Source organism: Pogona vitticeps, chromosome 1 (assembly GCF_051106095.1).
Source record: "Pogona vitticeps strain Pit_001003342236 chromosome 1, PviZW2.1, whole genome shotgun sequence".
In the NCBI taxonomy this organism is placed as follows: Eukaryota; Metazoa; Chordata; class Lepidosauria; order Squamata; family Agamidae; genus Pogona; species Pogona vitticeps.
The window spans coordinates 341,513,751-341,528,915 of NC_135783.1; the positions used below are offsets into that span (position 1 = coordinate 341,513,751).

The 15,165-nt window shown below is 41.8% G+C and overlaps 1 protein-coding gene across 2 annotated transcripts; it reads right to left on the reverse strand.

Moving 5' to 3' along the window:
- Nucleotides 1–5,952: 5,952 nt before the first annotated feature.
- Nucleotides 5,953–15,162, reverse strand: BAG5 (BAG cochaperone 5). Of its 2 annotated transcripts, none has more exons than XM_020808940.3 (2): nt 14,939–15,162; nt 5,953–11,405 (listed from the first exon to the last, which is right to left on the reverse strand). In XM_020808940.3, the coding sequence occupies exon 2, from the start codon at nt 11,375–11,377 to the stop codon at nt 10,025–10,027; it is 1,353 nt and encodes a 450-aa protein (XP_020664599.2). In that variant the 5' UTR covers nt 11,378–11,405; nt 14,939–15,162; the 3' UTR covers nt 5,953–10,024. The 2 variants fall into 2 exon arrangements, with proteins under 2 accessions (XP_020664599.2, XP_078239952.1); XM_078383826.1 differs by lacking the exon at nt 14,939–15,162 and adding an exon at nt 13,220–13,332.
- Between the last annotated feature and the right edge of the window lie 3 nt (nt 15,163–15,165).

Sequence of the window (15,165 nt, forward strand, 5' to 3'; positions counted from 1 at the left end):
CTTCTGCTTCTGTTAGATCCCTCCCATTTTTGTCCTTTATCATGTCCATCTTTGCGCGAAATGTTCCTCTAATATCTCCAATTTTCCTGAACAGATCTCTGGTTTTTCCTTTTCTGTTATTTTCCTCTATTTCTTTGCATTGTTCATTTAAGAAGGCTCTCTTGTCTCTCCTTGTTATTCTTTGGAAGTCTGCATTCAACTTTCTGTAACTTTCCCTATCTCCCTTGCATTTTGCTTCCCTTCTCCTCTCTGCTATTTCTAAGGCCTCGTTTGACAGCCATTTTGCTTTCTTGCATTTCCTTTTCTTTGGGATGGTTTTTGTTGCTGCCTCCTGGACAATGTTATGAGCCTCTATCCAAAGTTCTTCAGGCACTCTGTCCACCAAATCTAGTTCCTTAAATCTGTTCTTTACTTCCACTGTGTACTCATAGGGGATTTGGTTTAGATTATACCTGAGTGGCCTAGTGGTTTTTCCTACTCTCTTCAGTCTAAGCTTGAATTTTGCTATGAGCCACAATCAGCTCCAGGTCTTGTTTTTGCTGACTGTATAGAGCTTCTCCATCTTTGGCTGCAGAGAATATAATCAATCTGATTTCGATATTGCCCATCTGGTGATTTCCATGTATAGAGTCGCCTCTTGTGTTGTTGGAAAAGAGTGTTTGTGATGACCAGCTTATTCATGAATACCAAATGCAATTCCATCTATGATTTCCTTGATTCTTAAATACTGTATGTTAATCTATTAATAACCAATATTATATTTTACAGGATTGATTCTGTGGTCCTAATTGGTAATTGAGAAAGGATTTCTTCTGGTGGCAGTGGAAGTGAAGAGAAAGTGTCATGCCCGAAAGCAAATCCTCCTGTTGCAACCCCCAGCCCCCAAGGAAGACCCTTGGGAAAAGGGGAATCACGTCACTCCCCATGTAGCCACCATGGAGGAGCCACCTGTGACATGGCCTTCCGGCTCCGCTCCGCAGACATGTGCTCCAGCCGTTCTGTGTAGAAGCCATTGAAGTCCAACCTGTAGATGATGTTGATCATGCTGTGCTCACAGTCATTGGTGCTGTAGATGCTCAGCTTATGCAGAAGGTCCAGGAGATGGGCTGAGAAATTGCTGTCAAACTTGTTGATTGTTGCCTCAAAGCCAGAGGTCATATGCAGGGAGTCTGCATGCTCTGCTAAGAGCTTACTAGCCAGAAGCTTCCTCATGGATTCCTCCTCAAGCTCCTGCTCGGTAGGTGGACCCCCTCATGGTCCCATGCTCCACTGACAACCATCCCAGTTCATTATCCAGCTTCATGCTGTGACAGAATCGCTGCATACAGGTGGTGAACATGACACAGACAGACAATCATTTTGGAGATCTTCAGCAGCTCTGGGTTGGTGAGCATGCAGTCCTTCAAGCAGTTGTCAAGGAAGCTGGTGTGATGACTCAAGATGACGTCAATATTGGAGGCCGATTTGAGATTCTTTTCCAGCAGGTGCCAGGTGGGCTCCATCACTTCAAACATTATGCAGTACTGGATGTTCTGCACAAAGTTCAGCATCCTCTAGCGGAGAGTGAACGGCCCCGCAAACTGCCTTTTCTTTAACACTATGCAACTCAAGGTCTTCGACAGTGCACCATAAAAGGATTGGCAGCAGAAGAAAAGCAGGCAGTGGGGCAAAATGCAGAGAGCACCGTATCTGTGTGTGGACACTGGTTCTCAATCGATCTGCGGTCCCTGTGTGATCATTAACTGTGATCTTGAGGACGGCGATGGGATGGGTCTTTGCGACAAGGGGCTCTTTGTGCCCCACGACGTGCCTTTCCAGCTGAAGGATGAGGACATGGCAGACGGTGGGGCGAGGTGGGCCCGTCCCGCGTCCCTCAGGATTCCCAAGGCAGCGGCACCTTCTTGCTCCGGCGACCGTGGCCACCTCCTGCCCGCCTCATGGAGGGGGCTGCCATCTTGTCAACAACCGTCGCCGCGCAAGCTGAGGTGAGGTAAGAGCGTGTGGGGCATGTCGGGTAGGAGAGGACCAATGAGTGGGGCTTCTTGTTGTCCTACCCCTCCTTTATATACTGATGTCAAAACTCCTTTTGTCTTGTCACTTGGCTATTTGGGTAATAGTCTCTTCCTTTTGTACTGCCACAAACTTTTCATCAACCCCATCATGCATGTATTTGCCCCTTGGGCCTTTATAACACTTTCCACACAGCCAGCCCTCAAGCATTGTTTTCCACACCACTCACCTTGAATAAAGTTAATAAGATTTTGTTAATATAACAGTGCCCAAAGGATGTTATTTATTCCTAAGCTGTAAATAGATAATTCTTCACTCTCTCTTATCAACTTTCTGCCCCTGAAACTCCTAGTTAGTTAGGTATGTGACAAGTCAGAATCTACTTTTAGCAACCCTGATAAGAGCTTTCAACGTGGGATATTTAAGGAGTGGTTTTACCACTTCCACTCTTCCAGTGAGTTTCCATGGCCAAGTTGGGATTCGAAATCTAGTGTATCACTCTGTTCATTACACCACACTGGCTAGTCCTCAGGCTCCTAGCAATCATATATTCAAACCACCTTCCACTTGATTTCTCTTATCATAGAATAATTGTAGAATGGAGTTAGAAGGTACCTATAAGGCCATCTAGTCCAACACCCAGCTCAGCGCAGGATTTAAGCCAAACTGTCTCACATTCGGTTTCCTATATAAGAGTTTTACACAGCAATCAGATGAGTAACTATGCCCACATGGCAGCAAACTATGCTCATAATTTAAGTAGTATTTTCTTAATGGTTCCTTTTACATAGCATTGATGTGTTAAATAGCTGAGTGTTGAATTTTGGCTAAAAACCTCTAGATATACAGCAGACATGCAAGGACCTACAGAGCAGAATTAGATTGAAGTCTTCCTAGAGTAGGCAACCTCTTTTGCTTGGATGTCTCATCAATTGGCAGTTACAGTCTCAATAACTCGCTCTAAAATATTGGTAAGAGAAAGAGTAAAAGATTCAATTTACTCACAGTTCCGAACAGATTAAAAACAGCATACTGTACAGAAATGACTGGTTACAGGAACAGGCTTTAACTGACTCATAGCCTGCTTCAAGCAGACACCTACTGACTACATTCTGACTGCATAAACTGCTAACTAGCCCACTGACTATATAACAGCTAACTCTAACACTGGCAGCAGACAACCACATAACTGACTATAAAAAGAAGGGGGAAATATTCTTGAGCAGAGAGGCATGACTCTTTCCAAAATCAGAGGCAGGGAAGGAACAATTGGTTACCCTATCTCAGAAAAGTCCCTTCCAAACAAACCTCTTGAAGGCAGCATATGAAGGTTGCTAAAATTCCAACAAAATATATCCATGGTCAAGAGTTTTATGCTGTTTTGAATAAAGCCATCTGAGTCAAGTGGCACTGGCTGGAAAGTAACCCCAAATATTTAGAAAGGTTTTGGGACAGCTATTTTTGGTAAAACACCAGAACCAATAGCACGAGTAAATGGCTGGTTGTGTTGCTGGTTGTGCAGAGCATGAGTGACACATAGGGAATGTGAATCTCACTAAAGTGTTCTGGACTGTTTCAAAAAAAAAAAAAACTAATCACTTTCAACTGTCCTAGTTTCTCCTAGCCAGTCACAACCATTCTTTCTAACATCCCCTGTCCACATAACATACTTACTAAACCAATGCATTTCAAAACAACACACTTATCATTAGCATATTAACATCCCATTTAAACGTGCCCAGGCATCCCAGTTGTCTCCAGCTATTGGTAAGTTCAGCCATTCATATTGCTGTTTTGTAGACGGCCACCTTAAATGTCTTTCCGAACAATCAGTACACAAGGAACTGCACAATCCTGATGCCTTAGATTGCACTTCCTTTCAGACAGTACCTTATTCTGGACCTATGACTCACTCTGCCCAGAATTAAATATAATTAGATATGTGGAAAACACTGAAGCAAAAAAGACAGACCTGGATAATTTTTAACTTGGAAAACAGATGAAGTGTACCGTGTACTTGATGCAAATACACAGTCGCATTGTTAAATGACTTTATGACTTCTGCAATCACACCCAACAGTACAGACCTGCAGTTTTAACCTTGCAGCTACTGCATACAATTCCCTTTTGAAAAACTGAGAACATTAAGGCCATCAAAAGTTAGAAGACTCCACCTAAAAAGAGAGTGTGAAACAAACATCTCTTAATTGAGGTGACACAAGGCACAAAACTCTTTGTGGGATGATACAAGGAAATTGCTACAGGCAAGAGCAAGAGATAAAACAGTCCTGACAGGGAGACATATTTTTGTTCCATAGACAAGTGTAGTACATGGCACAAACATGATTACAAGAGACACACCTCACAGTAGCTGGCAGACTTGTGGCAACTAGAAGGGAGAAAGCCAATAAATGGCTTCATGCTGTAGTGTGACTTTAACGTTATCCTTGAAGATTTTTCTTCTAAAGAGGAACAGAATTTCACAGCCCATACTGTGATGATCAAATAACACTACTAAGAGATCCAAAAACTGTAGTGGCTTTCTACTATTGCACGGAGACACAATTCCAGGGGCTACTTTTGTTAACTTTTAACACCAAAAGCCAAGCCACGTTACATCATATAACCACAGAGATCTAATGCTTGCCAAGAATACCACTGTGGTAGTTCCAGCAGGAATATGGCCGTAAAAGGGCATGTGCAGAAGCATTTTCAATGAGTCTGTTTGAGGTTGGTGGAGGGCACAGAATCAACAAATATTCTTTTTTTGTTGTTGTTCTAGTGCTGTCAGACATCCCATCTTGCTCCAGTGTGCATCCCTCTCATGAGTTCCAGCTCTTCTTGAAAAGTGACCTGCCACATAACAGCATATTAACCATGATTCTTGCTATGTCAAGAAATACCTGTACAAATTAGCATCCTAGTAAAGAGTAGCTTGATCACCTTGCTTCTTTGTCACATTTTGCACTTGGCTGGTGAAGCTGTAAATAATTAAAGCACGGATATAGGGAAAACTTTAATGAAGACAACTGTGAGATATGCCTTGACTTCTTGGTAAGTCTTTGGAGTTTCTGTTGTTGGTGGTGTTTTTTTTTTTAAAGACAAAGGTTTTTTAGGAACTTCCACAAATATAGAAGTATGTCTGCCAAAACTGGAGAGGCCGGATGTGACCCACAGGCCATACTTTGGAAACCCCTGCTCTGGATGACCAAGTTGCCATGTTCTAAGATCCTCTAAGACAGTGGGTCCCAACCTTTTTGACACCAGAGACCGGTTTAGTTGAAGACCATTCTCCCAAGGACTGGGGGGGGGGATGCAGCCATGTGGGATGGGCCTTGCATCATTGCGTGCGGGGGCGTGCATGCATGTGTGCAGCGGGCAGGGGGTGCATGCATGTAGGCATCCGTGCACGGGGCAGGTTTGTGTGAGTGCATGTGGGAGGCAAGCAGGAGTGAGTGTGTACATGTGGGAGGCAGGCGGAGTGCTTGTGCGTGCATGCAGGAGGCAGGCAGGTGTCCATGCGTGTGTGGGGCAGTGATATGTGCGTGTGCATGCGGGAGGTGGGCAGGGGATGCCTGTGTGCATGCAGGCATCTGTGGGGGGTGTCCATGCACGTGCGCATGCGTGTGGGCGGGAGTGCGTGCACATATGCATACACACACATTCCTTCCAAGGCCATGGACCAAGACCAGTCTGTGGTCTGAGGGTTGGGGATCCCTGCTCTAAGATAGTTGCTAGTCATAATATAAGTTGTTAAATGTTTCCACTGAGCTGTGATATTCAACTCTAATCACCTATTAGTGATGTTGGAGTTATTACTGTTCTATTTCTTATCAAAAAGTGAATCATACACATGTTTATACTCCTCATGTAAACTAACATTATTCCATGTAAAACGGTGGAAGGACAAAGAGCTTGACGTTAAAATGAATTACCAAGAAAAAGCAGCAAAATGCTTTATTAAGGATGTTTGACTGTACACACCAAATAAATGCTATACATAAAATGGGCCGATACAGAAATTTTTAAAAAGCAGTCTAAATGTCAGGTATATTTTTTTTAAAAAAAACCACAAACACACAATCTGCATAATTCTGAATTCTGGCACTTAAAGGAAACTTAAGTGCAGAGACCTAATTTAATAGTTTGCTGATTATCACAAAAACATAGCTGAATCCAAACTAACCAAACAGAAAAGATACTTGTATCATGGTTGTCGGTAACAATATCAGAATAAGACTGCCTGGATCAACCTTGCTCCTAAAACAATACAATCATAATCAGAAAAGTATGAAATAGCATGATGCTTAAAGATTCAGCAGAATTACATCCATTTGTTTCTTGTGCTATGTTATAGCACTGCATATAGAAAAGCTTTTAAATTAACAAAATGCAGACTATAAATTGGTCCTGTATTGAGTCATTCAACAGCAGAAAGCACTTTTAGCCCATTGCATTGAAAACACATCTCCTAGTCTGCTTGCATATTAAATACAAAAAGTACATTCTTAAAAGCACAAAACAAGGATTTCTTACAATCCACAGACTGGACTCTTTTTGGTTTAGCTTACTTAGCTCACTATTTTTGCTCATGCAGAAAACTGATTTATAATACTGTATCAAAGATTGTACCATATATTTAACAACTGCACATTTAAATTCATGAGCTGGAGATTTTAGTTGCAAAAGGGAGCTGGGGAATCAGACTTTTATGGCATATTGGTACAGCAATATCTAAGTTTTTTTATAACTTTATACATACTTTCCATTAAATCTACAGTGTTAATAGGCTACAAAATCCTAAGAAGCAAATCTTAAGGATGCCCCCTAATAGAGGGGGACTTTATTTACACCTTTACAAACATTAGCATTCCAATGGCATGTAAAATATGAACATTTAAACAGCTTTATAAAACATTAAAACACAAAAATTCAATGTCATGGCTTAAGCCTTAGACTTTATCTCTGCCTCCTTACTTTTCTTGCCAGTCAACCCCTAAGCAAAACTCAAATAGATACTCCTTGGGAAACATTAGAACTCAGCTCTAATGGCTCTTCAAGGCTACAGATCTGTTACTGAAATGTTAACAGCATATATACTGTTATTCAATTGTGTCACTCTGTTCCCAATGGCTCTTCCTTCTAGTAAAAGCTTCCAGAACCAGAACAGTGACAGTAGTACAATATATTTCCTTTTCTCCTAGTCTCCCCATGCCCTTTTAAAACAAAATCCGAAGGGTAAAGGAGAATCTGTGCAAATCACAGCTTCCGTCTTCCTATCACTAGATTCAATCCTACTTTAAACTGTAAGGCCTTCTAGGAGTTGAGACACACAATCAGGTATTATTTCAACCTCACCTGCCTCCAAATGTGCATTACATTTGCAGTCTGATCAAGGCTATTTCAAAATATTATACCAACTCCAAAATGCATGTTATGCTTTCATATAAGCAATGGCTTCCCTGCTGAATTTAAAGTTAGGACAACATTGCGTGCAAAGGGAGTTAGAATACACAATACACACATATATAGATGCATACACTGTATATGTGTATGTATAATCACAGACACTATATGTTTGTGCATGTATGTCTCTCTCTGTATGTATATACTCCCAATTTCTAATTCAGCAAAAAAGTCATTTATGAAAGTTCCATATGCATATTTGTACGCACACACATACATATTTGCAGACCGGCCTTGCAAGTTAAATCTATTGGAAATTCAAAAACACCAGAGAGCTCTAGATGAAAGCCTTTATGACTAAAACAAGAGTAGGTATTTGCTGAAAACAAAAATATTTTAATTAGATATATTAAACAACTCACTAAAGATACAAAGGCTTGTGTAATACAAGCAGGAAGAGTAATATTTTCAAATCAGCAGAAATGACCTTTACAGCAAAGCAGTCTTTTGTACCATTGCATTATGCTGGGCAAAACTGGAACCACAAATTTTCTTGACAAAAGATTTGCTGAGCGTTTACACGTAATAACTTTTTAAAAACACCAATCTTTGAACATGTTTTTTCTCAAGCAACCTCAACAGATGTTTAAGGTACAGACTGAGTTACCATTGCCACTTTCTTCAAAATGGTAGAAGAGACCAAAGTCATTGGATAAGGGTAACACATTGAGTCACTGTACTCAGGACCAGCAATGGAACTCAACACCTGGAGTCTGTTTCTTAACTATAACTATCTGGTTCTCGGTTGTTCATATGCTTCCTCCAGAAAATATGCTAGCCTTTTTAAAAAGAAAACTGTATTATAGTTGAAGGTTAACAGTGATCCAAAAGATATAAAAGTCACTGGGAAACATCATGAAACCAGCTAGAAACTGTGATAGCTACAAGATGTTCTAAATTCAACTGTCACATAAAAGGCACTGATTTGCTAAGAACAGTCTGAATTCTTTTACCTTAGCACTAAGACATTATTTATAGATACAAATGTAGAATCTAGAATTGACACCATTATAAAGCCATTCCAAAGAAACAATCCTGTTCAAGCCAGTAATTTTTTATTATAAAAGCCGTGTGAGAAAATGTGAGTTAATCTGCCATTTTGTTTCTAGGTACTGTACTAAAAATGTCTTTGTTTTCTATCAGTGCATCTTGAAAACTATGATAGATTCTGGTTTCTACAGGCCTTAACCAACATGCAGCAGAAAAAAAATTAAACTGGCTGATACTAGTTTCTTGTATTTAGGATTACTGTGTAGTCAGACACAGTAAATTAGCTGTCTTGCTGCCCTATATGTGAGGGAAAAGGAAATATGAAAACAAAGAAATGCTTCTCTTATATTGAGAAATGGTACATGCCACCTACTCAAAATAACAAATACAGCTGATTGCGATGTTTCAGTTAAAGGCAAAAGCTCTCTAAGAGTCTGCTATGCTGTGTACCTAAACAATTTGTACATATCAGTAGGAGTTACAGGTCATTAACACATGTTAAAAAAAACTAAGCCTGGAAGAAATTGTAGTGTATGAACACAACGACATTTTGAAAAGAATAAGCAGTTCCAGGCCAAACAGGTGAAAAAGCCTGTGCCCAATTTTCTATTAGAGAAGCAAACACTAATATTCTACTTAAAAATATAAAGAAATAAATGACAAGCTGTTCAAAGCAAGTGATTCTGGACACAGAAAATTACACTATAACATATTTTGCAGCCATTAGGGGCCCAATCCAGGACTTTGTCACTACTGAAGATTTCAGTACAGTTCTTCAGTAATAAATTTCTCGCAACATGTTCACTTTTTTTTCACATCCCAATTTATTCTAGTGGGATCCTGCTTTATAAAATGACCAGTTTGAATGAGTAGAGTTGCAGCCTATTGACTCTGAAGTAATTCTATAGAAATAAGCAGAGTATTTCAGGGAATGAGGCTGCAATGCAGGTGTATTGATCAATGTTGTGATTACAGTGCCCTGTAACCATCAATCCAAGCTCTTAAAATTATATGTAATGAAACCAAACCACAGATGAGAAAAATTAGCATAATGAAATCAAGTGTACAAATAAAAGCTATAAGTAATTTGAATTTAATCCTGCAGATTGCAGGTGTGCTGTGTCAGACAAATGCAACATCTAGATTGGTTTATAGCCAACAGACATTAGTGCAAGCTCTCCTTTCATTGGTTTTGTCCTGTCTAATTTAAGAAAACCTTTTTTGCAGACCGCATTCTCTCCTAGTGCAGAAGCACTGAATACCACATTCTTTGGCCAAATGTTGGCTTGGGCTGTCCTGCAAATTTTCATCACTAATTTTGTGGCCTATAGATTTTGGAAAGAATACAGCTCTGCCAAAAATTGAAACACAAATACTACACAGACTGCCAGCATTGCTGGATTGTGGAAACATGAGGCAGCTGCTGCATAATCCAGTTGAACACTTCCTCAAACTTGACGAAATAATTAGAAGCAGCAGCCTTGGGTCTTGTACTTGTGGAGACTGATTGGTATAAACTGCAGGAGAAAACGCATGATCTAGCACAAGTTCTATTATTTTAGTACTCCCACTCATCTGTTTTCATGTCCAAGTAGTAAAGAATATTTTGTGCAAGCTTCACAGCCTGTTTTCTGGCAACCTTTGAGCGCTCATCTCCTTGGGGGTCTACAGCATCAAGCGCTAGAAGTTGTTTCGTGAGGAGTTCCTCCAGTCTCATGTAGTTCTTATCAGTTCTGTTCCCGTCAAAAGAAAGTACCTCTTGTTGAATTTGAGACACGTTTCCAAGAATATTCCAAACTGCTTTGTGTGATGGGGGCTCTGCTTCCGTTTGTTCCACAAAGGCTTGTCGTTTGACCAGTGCCTCTTTTAAGTCAATAAATGTTATGAGGGTCTGTACTTCTATCACTGCTCGCCTCCTGGCTTCTCGGATGCATGGATTCTTGCCTGGACTTACTTCATCCAACTGGGCAATTAACCCTTGTAGTTCTGTCTTTGACCTCAAGTATAAATCTGAAGCTTTTTCTCCTTTTAGAAAGGAAGCATGGATTTCTTTCATTTTCTTGCGGATATCTTCTATTTTTATAATGCACCTATTCTGAGCCAAGTCATAAGCATAAGTGGTATCAGCTTCTTCATCTAGATCCAGATATTTCTGCAATCTGTTGATCTCTTCCACAACTTCTTTGCGATAGTTTCTTATTTCTGGTCGGCCACATACATCTAAGGCATCCAGATCAGCCATCAGGCCTGTGAGCACACATGATAAATGTCTACACGTCTCATTGTTGTTCACCCCCATTAAAACGGCAATAAGGGTCCCTTTTGCTTTATTTACATCAACCATGACAGAATTAATCTTGGAGACCGATGGATGTACATCACTAGACAACGGAAGGGAAGGCTGCTGTTTTGTACAACTGTCTATGATCTCCTGAACAGCACATACTTTGGTCAAAGTGCGATACCTGGCTTTCCGCAGAGAGATTTTCCCTCCAGTTTTCACCTGAGTGAGTCTAAAGATAATATCCTGAATGCCCTCTTCAAATTCCTCAGTCACACAATTGCTTCCTCTGTAAAAAGATGAGATTTCTTGTTCTACCAATATTTGTGCTTCATTAAATATGGACTCTATCTCTAACCTTTGTGGATGGTTTGCACTTTGCTCTAGTTCCTTAAGCAGTCTTTCAGTTTCCTGGGCAGCCCTCTTTCTCGCTTGCTGAATGTCACCTCTGCCTTCAGCATCCACAGAATCTATTTCAAAAAGTTGCTTGGTCAAAGCCCTCTCTATTTTTTTGTAAGCTCTGTCACTGGACAACCCACTGAATGTTACTACTTGTGATTCCAACTCTTTAACTTCTTTCTGTATTTCTTGCAGCCTTTTGATGGAAGGATGTTGGTTACCCATATCCATTCTTTTTCTTCATCCAGTTCCAACAGAGCTATAAATAATGCAAAAAAAAAAGGTAAAATGTAACTGATGTCTGATTATTGAACAACATCCTGAAATGTGGCTTTTAAACTCTATTTTATTTATTTATTTAAATAAATAAATATAGTCTGCCTTGTATCAGATTTCAGGACAAGGGACAATCAGTGAGGCACATTAAAACAATTTGATACCTCAAATAAAAATAAAACTCCCACCCCACACAATCCAATAGCTTAGAAACCAAGCATCACTGCATTCCAATTGCTTGAGTGAACAGCCAGGTTTCAAACTGACTGCATATGAACAATGACAGTGCCTGTTGGGAATTTAAGCACGGCACACTCTGAAACCAGCATGCTATTAACTGAGAATACCCTCTCCCATGTTTTATATAGTGTGTTCTCCAAATAGTCCTGGGGTTGTCCTTCTGGGAAAAAAATGTTATCATTTTAATTTTTTTAATGTAAAATTTTAGAAACATCTCTATATTGTTGCAGAGGCTAATAACAATAACAATAATAACGTAATCTTAGAAAAACTAACAAAATACAGAGATCTGGCAATTGAAACATGTCGCTTGTGGTGAAACACACTCCAGTGGCCCCCGCAGTCATTGGGGCTTTCGGAACAATATCAAGAAATTTCACATAGCACTATAAGCAGTTGCAGATCTCAGATACAATACCATCAGAGCTACAAAAAAACCCAGCAATATTAGAAACAACATAAATACTGTGCCAATATTTGACAGGTACTTAGGTTTTTGGTTAAAACTTTGTTATACAACACCAATCAGTGTGTTTATACTTTTAATTGGCTGTGCCTGGTATTTTTGAACAATAGAATCTTAGAACTGTAGAGCTGGAAGGATCATTGAGTCCAGCCCCTGTCAAAGAGGGGCTCTGAGACCTAAACCACTGAGCTATTTTAAAGATGTCTGTTGTTTTTCTGTTACAGTTTTCCTAATGATGCCTCTGATGTTTTTTTGGGACAGTGGCTTGAAAAGTTTATCAGGTCAAAACAAATTAAAAATAAAGAAGACAAAAATGTTGTGGCACCTTAAAGATTAACTATTGTACTATATTTGAATGTGAGCTTTTGTGGACAAGTCCGCTTCCTCCTTGTCTGAGGAAGTGGACTTGTTCACAAAAGCTCACATTCAAATATAGCAGTTAGTCTTTAAGGTTTCACAACTTTTTTCTTTATCTTTTGTTTTGGGATGATGTGCTAGCCCAGACTAATAGCCTCTTCAACTACATTTTGGAAAAGTACTGCCATCAATGTTTTTGTTTTGCTTTTTTAATTACCTGCATTTAGGCATAATTCCACACATGTTAATAGTGAGCTCAAATTGCACTCTGAAGCTTTAAGTACAATAAGAAAAGAGTTCCTTTCTTAGAGATCACAAGTGAGGCATAACAAATTGGCTGATTCACTGACAGAGAAAATTAAAGATGATGTTACCATCTGCTTTGCAAACCAGTACACTTCTGGTGCCAGGAAAAAAAAGGCAAGAACTGAGCAAAGAAAAGCATTAATTCCTTTACATACTACCCTGATCATACTAGCAAGGAGATCTATAACTACTACAGTACTAAGGAGTCCTGCCCCAAAAAGCAATCAGGTAGGTTTACAGATCTATCATTCCATATTGCAACAACCAGCATTCCCGCCGCTCAATATAACAAGGCACCCTCAGAGCATTCACACATCCAGAGCCCCTTCCCGTGTCCCCTCCCACACACCCCCGGGGAAGGTACAAGGCAGTGCTCCAGCTCCATACCCATTGCACACAAAGCCCTGGGCGTCTACCCCCCTCCTTACCCCAACAAGAAGCCCCTTGGGGGAAGCGAGTCCCCGTCCACAGAGCTTGATCCCTCGCTCCCTATTCTCAGCCCTACATTCCTGCAGGAAGGAAGCCAGGAATCAGCCCCGGGCTAGGGCCGCTTCCCCCACGTGGAGAGCGCAAGGAGCCGCCTTCCGTACTGGCCTCTCCGCCCGGAGTGACTTCACAATGCGGGACGATCTAATTCCCCCTCCCCTTTGACCACCCAAGCGGCTTCTGCGGACAGAGCAGCGGGGAAGGGGGCAGGGGAGAAAAGGAGGAGCGATCCAGGAGGAGGATCGAGAAAAGGAAAACCCGCTTCCCAGGCAGCCCTCCTGTCTCCTACCCCTTAAAGCCCTTCCTCGTGTCCTTTTCGCACCGAAGACCACCTCGGGGAGGGGGGGGTCTTAACCTGCTTGCCCTAAGAAGCCTTGCCTTTGCTTCAGAGCCTGCTCCAAAAGACTCTCCCCTGAGTTCCCAGTCCGTAATTGTTCCTATCCGATCTTCCAGTTCAACCATCGGTTCTCCCCAGACCTGCGACCCCCAACCTCCTCGAAAGCACGGACGACCCTATTAGCTCCCGCCTCCCCACGACTCCGTATGCCCAGGTCGGGAAGGCTCACAGTCCTCTATTATCCCACTTGCAATCAAACAAAAGAAGAAGCCCTTAATGATCTCAACGAATCTTACTCCCAGGAAAAGTGTGAATAAGATTGCTGCCATTCCCTCTACCCCACCCCCAAACCACTTATCCCCATTCACGCCATCTGGCAAAAGCCACTATGCCCAGTTTACGCCCCATAACTCTCCCCAAACACAGATTAGGCCCTCCCAGTGACCTCTCTGGACCCAGTCGGTCCTTTGCTCGTTCACCCTTTTCTACCCAGCCACCACCCTCACGTAATTTCACCTAGGGGCTGGGCTGGGCTGTTTGTAATCCTATAGCACAAATCCTTTAGGAATGAGAACATGTGCTACAAACAAGAAGCGAGGAATTAAAAAGAGGAGCAGGTAGGAATCATCAAATTAATAGGAGCGTGTTTCATTGCCACCCAGGTACGACGAAGGGAGAGAGAGACGTCTTTCTGACGTACTTCCAAACCCCTATCAGGCGTATACATGTTTATGCAAATATAAAATTATATCTTTATAATTAAAGCCCCCCCCTTTCCCCTCCTGCCACCCCATTTATAATCTGCAACGCCTTTTTTGGGACAGTGTATTGATTGATCCTCTTAGCATTGCATACTCATCGTTACTAATCTTAAATACTGTATTTTCATTGTTGCAGACCGCCTTCGGTCCTTCCTAAATAGAAAGGCGGATTAAAAATAATCTAAGCAAATTAAACAAAGCCTTTTACTAGGCCGGCCAAAAGAACGTAGAAGTGGCCACTGGCAGAGAATGCCAAATGGCATTACTAGCAATTGAGGATTATTGTTGTTGTTGTTGACAGCCGATGCTTTTGCTAACCCCTTTCCCTCGCCCTCTTTCTCGGCTGCAGCTGTTCTCCCCCCCCGCTCCGTTTTTGTTGCAACCCTGGCGTCACTCCCTCTTTCACCTCACCCTTTTCCTACTCCTCCCCCCCCCCGACCCAAAACCGGACCCCAGACATGCAACGTTTTCAGTTAAGGTCCCTGTCACGAAGTGGAAGGGGGGGCTGTCAGTTCATTTCCTCGTCCCCTCACCCGGCCAAACCCCAACCCTTCTCTCCTCACCTTGCCAGTCCCCGCACCGGTTTCAGGAATGAGAAAATAGAGACGCCCGACCGGCTCCCTCAGCAGCCGGGAAGGCAGGACGGCGGACCGCCGGCCTCTCCAACCATCGTCGCTCCTCCTTCTCTCTACTTTCTCCTCTAGTCTTCACCGACACGAACCGCGCAGGCGCGGCATTTGACCGAAGACGGGAGAAGATGCGCGAGGGAAGGCGCGCGGCGATGAGTGTA

What these genes read in the sequence shown, in the direction of transcription:
- BAG5 (XM_020808940.3), bottom strand. Translation starts at nt 11,377, where the DNA reads ATGGATATGGGTAACCAACATCCTTCCATCAAAAGGCTGCAAGAAATA.